The sequence below is a fragment of the Aplidium turbinatum genome, chromosome 15, assembly GCF_918807975.1.
Source record: "Aplidium turbinatum chromosome 15, kaAplTurb1.1, whole genome shotgun sequence".
Lineage (NCBI taxonomy): Eukaryota > Metazoa > Chordata > Ascidiacea > Aplousobranchia > Polyclinidae > Aplidium > Aplidium turbinatum.
The window spans coordinates 22,193,309-22,201,508 of record NC_137486.1 but is presented as its reverse complement, the minus strand read 5'-3'; the positions used below and the strand labels follow the sequence as shown (position 1 = coordinate 22,201,508).

Below are 8,200 nucleotides of genomic sequence, written 5' to 3'. Positions count from 1 at the left end.
CGCCATCACCAGCCAATCTGCTTCCACGTAGGTTATGTTGAAATATGCCACAGTGATGTCATTCACTAATCCCAAGGACATTCTTGTAAATACCATCATGGCTCTACTCATCACTAAGGCAATAAGAAGAAGCCATCGTTTCTTGTATAACTTTGTGACAAGATTTTCTGAGGAATTTCTGTCATTCATTTTTCTTTGAAATTCAAGTTTAATTTGATACGAGAATGCCTTTCTTGAAGTGTGAAGCTATGTACCAAACGGTAGTTTTGCCATAACCACACTATTGCAAAGTCAATTTCTGTTTCAACATTTTCAGCTGCATCTGTCCAAAACAAAAAATTGTCAGAAGAAAGTATTTTAAAACCCATGTCTGTGACATTTTGTTGGAGTCAACTAGGAAATGAAAGTTTTCATTAGAATTGAATGCGTAATTGGAAAATTTGTGGCCCAGAATTTAATAATTAAATATTTACACTGTATTTGTAACTTAATTCTGAATCTTTAATGGTGTTGTTTTCAAAATTGATATTTTGCAACTCAGGTGTATTTAAAATTACACTTTTAAGATGCGGTACCAACCAACTTGATTAAATGTTTTAAGAATTGCAAAGTTTGCTGGTTTGTTACAAAATATGGAGATCGAGCCTGAATCAGTGGTTTAAAGCCTCTACAAGTATGCCAAGCTGCCAGGATTAAGCTCTGCAAGAATCTTTCTAAGTCCGAGGATAAGGATTCAATCAATCAATCTTGTTACCGTAAACTTACCTTGTTATACATCTGCTTTTACAAAAACGCTTTTTAGAAAGTAGGCTAATATGTATTATTATTCAACAATATTTCAGTAGGGCAGCGGATGAGGTGCTCACTTTCCAATCGTGCAATCCTGGTTCGACTCCTGGCTTAAGCGGATTGTTTAATAAACACTGCTCACTTTTACCCAGGGTGCAGCCACTCCACCCTCGTTAGTGACGAAGGCTTATAATGACAACCCTATATATTCATCCCCAGATGTATGGGACTTTACTTTTTTTTTTATTTAACAACAGAATCAAATCTAATTTTCCTTGATCCTTTCACTTTCTTGACCCTGTCCAGCATGTGCACATGCATCACTTTGTTTTGTAAAATGGCCTCAGATGAGACTCAACCAAGTCATCTCATCTTAGTACTGGGCTAATGTTTACAATTAGTTTGAGCTGGAGAATTTAAACTTTAATCTCAAACCGTTATTTGTAATCTGTAGGTTGTTGCAGCAAAAGGAAAATTACAAGCACGTGATATTGTAAGCGTTCTTCTCGAAATATTTTTGACAGAAAGAAACGTAAGTGAACGTTTCGCTGTCGACAGCGATTAGAGAGGAGGAAAGAAATCACTTTAACGACGTGGGTTCAATTCCAACCCTTGCCATAACTCTTTTTTTCTTCTATAATTACCAAACAAAGTTCAAACCACGAATTAACTCTCTGGCTGAGTGCTAGAAGGGTCACTGATCAGTGACTGTAGTTACCTGGTCCAAAGAGAATATTTTCCCATGTAGTGTCTACCGGTCAAAACCATCCATCAGCTACAGCGACTTACAGATTACAAGTACGCAAACGGTGTAGCACATAATCTATCAATTGCACTGCTTTCCTACTTTTAGGAAATATGAACTTTACGGACACTATCGTTAAGACAATAGACTGGTTGTAACAATAGGAGGACGTTACATGAATGCCTGCTTTAAAAACCAAAAAAAAACAACAACAAAAAAAAACGTTAAGGATCTCACTGAATTTACGGAAACTAATATTTCGATATAACTGATCAAGTGGTTTTGTTTTCGGCTACCGCGAGTTTTCATCAAAATACAAAAATTAGCGACCTATAAAACAAAACAAACATCCCGCATATGTTCATTGTTTATATTATCAGTTTCCTGTGCTAACTCCGGGGGAAGCAATGTATGCAGCAAATCTGAGTAGACGCATAGATTTTCTACACACATCAGCGTAATCAATACGTTAAAATTAGTTTACTTAGTGCTAGAGTTTCGAGCTTTGCACTAACTATACCTACATTGGTTGGTTTTCAACATTGTTCTGTTGTGCAATAATAGTTCGTTCGGTTTTTGTGTTGTTGTTGGGTTTTGTAGTGTTGGCTTATTTAATCATATTATTTTGTTCACGGTTTATCTTTCACACACTTTTGGTAAAGAGGTGACTTTCTTCAACCAAAGACAGATAAAACCAAGCAACCACGCGGCATTTAACATAATACATTAAAGTGAACATAAACTATAAACTACGAACGTTTTCGGCCATACACATGTTAGCCTTGTTTTCAAGTAGCCTAACGAAAAATAAATGATTTTACATCTACATGTGGTTTGTCGCAGGAAGTTGGAAGCAAAGATTACGGAAGTCTTGCTGTCGGGAAGCGTATAACCGCCTTCACTTCAAGAGTTTTTGTTTTTACATGAAAAAACTTCAGAAGGAGATGCAAAGGATAAAACAGCTTTAGATGAAATTTATTGGCTTTGAACACTGTCTAGTTGTTTGATGACCGAGACAAGTTCCAAAGCGGGTTTGTTGAGTGGGCTGTTGCAGTAAGATCGATGGCCATTAGAAAGTTATTGGTCAATATTTAAGATCTCATCGTTTTTAACCAATTGGGTTTCAACTTTCATCAAACGAGTAAGACTTTCTTACAAGTAAATCGATATTACGTTGCGGGAGAAGGAATAAAACGGGAAGAGTGAAAACGTTCCCAGTGATCATGTCAAAGTGTTTTGGCTAATTACCACCATATTGATAACTATAACTAATCATAAAGTAACTCAATTCAATTGTAAGGATTTGTCAATTATAACTAACCAGTTAACCATAACTAACCATGTCAATTATAACTAACCAATTATAACAAACCATATTAGACATGAACTAGTTCTGGGGTTGAGGCAACGCATCATAAATATGCAAAATTTTTGAAAACCTATTTAACGTTTCAACGTATTCGTTTTCATTGACAGATCGATTTGCTGAAATTTGACTAATTTATTTTTTCTAATCAAATTCAACTCGAATTTCAAACGAAGAATGCCTGAAAACAATTCCTCAGAAAATCTTGTCACAAAGTTATACAAGAAGCAATGGCTTCTTCTTATTGCCTTAGTTTTTGATAGAGCTGTGGTGGTGTTCATAAGAGTGTCCTTGGGATTAGTAAATGATATCACGGTGGCATATTTCAACATAACCTACGTGGAAGCAGATTGGCTTGTGATGGCTTATGCTGTTGGTGGTGTAGTAACATCTCCTTTCTTTGCATGGATTGCTTTCCAAAATTCAGTCAATTTTCGCAATATGGTAATTGTCAGTATTGGCTGTACTTTGTTTAATTACGGATGCCAAGTTTATAGTTTCCTCTTCGTGCTTTATCCATTGTCCATACTTGGAGCTACTTGTGGAGGAATTTCAGTGGTGCTTTCTCAAAGTTTTTCTACAAAACTTGCTGCTTTGTGGTTTCCTGAGTCACAAATTGGAATCGCGACTGCGTCAATATTTGTTGCAATTTCTCTTGGTAATTGTCTTGCTTACCTCATTCCACCACATATATTGATAAATCCACCAATGTCCACAGCAGCAAATACAAGCCAATTCAACGATATGAACTCTGCAAACAACACGTCGACAACGACTCTGTTCTCGATGAACAACACTCAAGACTTATTGTGGTTTACAAAAGATAGAAACATATTTACTGGAATGTATTTGACAGCATTGACAACCACGTTTACAATTTTTGTTTTTTTGTGTCTTTGCATGCCCCCTCAACCAAGGTACCCCCCATCAGTTGCTGAGGCTTCAAAACGTCACAAAGCGGCTTACAGTTCAAAGAAAATCACTTGGAAGATATTTTTTGCTGAAAGCAAGAATTTAGTTTTAGACATACAATTTGTTATGCTTTGTTTTATGTACAGCACAACCTTAGCTGTAATTTTGATAGAAGACGTTATGATGCAACAATTTCTTAGATCAATATTACCATTGTTGCATACAAGTCAGCCACCTGACGTCATAGGAAGTTACGTCATGCCCTTATATTCAGTGGGAACATTTGTGGGAAGTATAACATCAGGAAAGATTTTAGATCGATATAAAAACTATCGAAAGCAATCAATCACTGGTTGCTGTTTCACTTTTGTTTGTCTGGCTGCTGTGACTGTCAGCTTCGGGTTTGGAAAATTAATTTCTATTTGCTTTTTTCTTTTGTTTTATGGGTTTTCGTCAAGAATAGCGTTGATTCCTTTGTTCGATTCTATAATGCAACACACATATCCCAGGGAACCATTGTTCGTCACAATTTGGATAGTTTTCATACAAGAAATTGTAGCTCTTCTACTTGTAGAAATTGCACGTTTGATATTTAGCTTGACAGACACAATCGGAGTTCTAATCTTTCAAACGAGTTTAATTTTCGTCACAATTCCACTTTCAATAATTGTAAAACCGAATTTGAAACGACTAGACGCTGAAACACTGAACAAGATCAATGAAGATTCAGGATCTTACGACGCGTCATTGACGTCATTAGAATGACCTGCTTCTGATGAGAACTCAATATATTTTGATGGTTCATTTTCAAAAGTAAAGCGTTCTAGAAAAGTGCATTTTTTGTTTCCATAACGCTTTTACTTCCCAATGTCTTATCAATCTTCCAAAATCACTTCTATATGTTTTCAATAAAGTAAGAAACTGTTGGAAAAAAGATGTTAATTTCAATGTGCTTGAAGTTACCGTACCAACAAATAGTTTATGACAAGCATTTGAAAGTTTTATTCATAAAAGATACATCGCTTAAATATTATGTTAATGGAAAGTCTGTGCATCTAGGCTTACTTGCATTTTTTACATCCGTTAGCTTTACCAGTTAACGGAGGAAGCTAAACATATGTAAAGTGTGTTGTTGCTATAACGAAATCGTTACTTTCTATTTCGTTGACACAAACGCGAGCTGGTAACATGAATCTGGCTCCAGTTGAATTGTCTGTGTTGAAATCATGTTTTAGAGCAGTGCTTCTCAACCCTTAGTCGCGGACTCAAACGACTCCGCCGCGGGCCGGACTGAGTCCACGAGCACATTAACTTAATGAAATTTGTTATTTCATTTTATCTACATTTGTGGGCCAAGGTTACAGTAGTTTGAAAACAAGCAACACTGAAGGACCGACAAGAGTGGAATGTGTTGGGATCCGACCCTTGTCACCAGGATAAGTGAAGATCCTCTGTAATATCTACCATGCCTATAGCTAGCCAGTGATTTGGAGTGGGGACTGTAAGTGTAGAAATACCCCGTAAACCTTGTATGTTATAAAACACAAACCTTAATACTACATAATATTGACATTGCATAATATTGGCCCAAATCAATGATGACATTGCATAATATTCGCCCAACTAATGTGAAAATTTACAATTTGAAATTTTGACAGAGAAAACCTTTCGATTAGCTGCTCGTGTATCCCATTTATACAGTGCCTTGAAGTAAAATCAACACACTTTGATAGAGCAAAATTATGTAGCCTACACTACTTGTTGATTGCTTCAGCGGCAATGATTGGATTGTCAAATTGCAGTAATGAAAGACTTTTTCTGGCAATGGAATCCAGTTGAACTTATCCATATGCAGGAAAAGATAAAATATTTTTAAATGTTTTAGAAGATATCGATGCATCAAAATGAATCATCGAATAGAAAATTAGATAAGTTTCCAGTGCTCAACTTACTTGCGGAAGAGAAAAATGTAATGGATTATTTTCCAGAAGTTGCTAGTGAAAAACAGCTAGTTGTGCTAAGTCAACAAATATGGAAATGCAAGTTTAAAATCATTTCTCAGTCTCAGTTTTAAACAAATGCTAAATCAATTCTATCAAAAACTTTCTGAACTCTGTGCAAGCAACGGAAACCTGCAGCTTTGAGTAACCTTCTACTCACTATTTTCAAGTTCTCTATCACCAATGAACTCTTTAAACATTTCATGTTTTAGCCAATACTAGACTGGAGCATAGTTTGCCCTCTGCAGGCCAATGACTTTCAACCTTTACATGTCCTGGACTTTTTTCACCACAGCATAAATATTTGCGGACTCAAAGTCGACGTAAGTTACAAATATAGAGAAACACTGAGAAGATCTCGCATTGAGGAACTTCCTCAAAATGGGCGATCACTCTAAGTCTAAGGTCAGTTATTATCATTAAAATGAAAGAGATGGCCTAGTAAAGTTTTGTCATCTTCGTCAAACCTTCAAGACAACCAAATAGCGGGATCACTGTATTTGCTACATAACCGGTTTTCGTTTGACTCTCTTTAGGATCCATCGTCGGAAGATATTTAACCTGTAAACGTGGTTATCGTTCATGTATTAAGTAGTTAGAAGGACAAAAGAAAAATCAAATGTAAATTTTGGCTAATCCGAGCAATTCAAATCAAAGAAGGAGCTTTAAGGCACCGTCAGATGTTGCAGCATATCGAGGCGTTGCTCTATCCTTGAAGTTGTTCTTCAAGGTGCTTATGAACATACTAAGCATTTTTGGTAGAGAGGTGACTTTCTTCAAACATAAACAGATAAAATCAAGCATCCACACGGCATTTAACGTAATACATTAAAGTGAACATAAATTATAAAGCACGAACGTTTTCGGTCATACACATGTTGGCCCTTTTCAAGTAACAAAAAATAACTAATTTTACATCTACATTGAAAATCAATAACTGATCTACACAATGAATTGAAAAACGAAATGCATAAGAATAAAACGGCAAAGCAGAGGAGAAAGGCACATCACATGGTGGTTAATTCCGCGAGGCAAAAACGCATCATATGATGAAGTAAGAAAAGACGTTTAGCAGATAGGAAGCGCCTGCGGCAAACAACTGCGTATTGAGGCGAGGATTGCAGGATTTTATGAGCAAAGCTTTGTAGATTTTAGTGTCAAATTTGGTGGAACATTTACGCACAATTACGTTACGTTACAATTACAGTGTGCCGAACTTGGAGAGCATAAAGTCGATAATCCGTCGAACCGACCGGATCATTTGTTCCCAAACGCCTCCAAAGTGAGACGCCCCTGGTGGATTGAAATTCCACCTCATTGCTTTTCGTCGAAAGTATTGTTCAATGCTGGGGTCCTGTAAAGATCTCAAACAATCCTTTAGTGCGCGATGTGCACGGACAAAGTTTGTACCATTGTCACTAAACGCTTCTTTAGGATTTCCCCGTCTGACAGCGAACCGTTAAAAAGCATTGAGAAATGCGTCAAAAGACATGTCAGAGGCAATCTTTAAGTGGACAGCCCTCATAGTTAAGCAAGTGAAAATGCATCCATACCTTTTTACCATGCTCCTTCCCTGCTTAACCATGAAGGGTCCGAAGTAGTCGATTCCAACAGAACTGAAAGGAGGTTCATAAGAGTGTAGACGAACAGCTGGTAGATCAGTCATGTGTTCTCCTCTGGGCGCATTGAACTTACAGCAGGTGACGCAGCGGTTGACTATTTTGTGCACAGCGGCGCAATCCTTAAGAAAGTAAAACCGCTCGCGCAAAGACGTCCAAATGTGTGCTACTCCTGCATTCCCAACTCCACGGTGGTGCTTCAAAATAAACAAATCTGTTAATTTACTCGAGTACGGGAGAACAATGGGATGTTTAACATCGAAGGAAATTGATGCATTCTCCAAGCGTCCTCCTACCCTCAGAATGCCTTCATTTAAGATTGGGTTGAGCTCGTTCAAACATTTGGTTTGGTCCGATCTCTTCAATTCACTGAAATGAGATACTCGCCAAATGTTTGCTGCTGCTGCTGCTGGGCCACGTTCTGATCACACAATAGTTTCATACGTCAACAGTTGATTTCGATTTTGAAATTCTAATTCGATGCGTGCGAAGTGAGAAGACACTATTGCCGCGTATCTTAATCTTTGTTAAAACCTCACAGTGCAAAGGTCGTATGAGCAAGATTTTTCTTTTTAGAACTCAATAAATTAATCGCACAACGATAATGTTTCTTACACCCACAGCAGTTATATTTGGCAAAAGAAGAAATTCCATATGACCTGTTCAACCCTGTACCAGGTAGCCTACATGCAAAAAAATTGAAACCACGTGTGAAATATTCGTACAACGTACTTCTTTTATTTATTAATGACCGGATACCAGATTTTAG

At 37.1% G+C, this 8,200-nt stretch overlaps 1 protein-coding gene across 1 annotated transcript; it reads left to right on the top strand.

The window, feature by feature from the left end:
- The first annotated feature begins 3,077 nt into the window (after positions 1-3,077).
- Positions 3,078-4,577, top strand: LOC145784075 (putative MFS-type transporter C09D4.1). Its single transcript, XM_082595827.1, has one exon. It carries the CDS (start codon positions 3,078-3,080, stop codon positions 4,575-4,577), a length of 1,500 nt encoding a protein of 499 aa, XP_082451953.1.
- Positions 4,578-8,200: the final 3,623 nt, after the last annotated feature.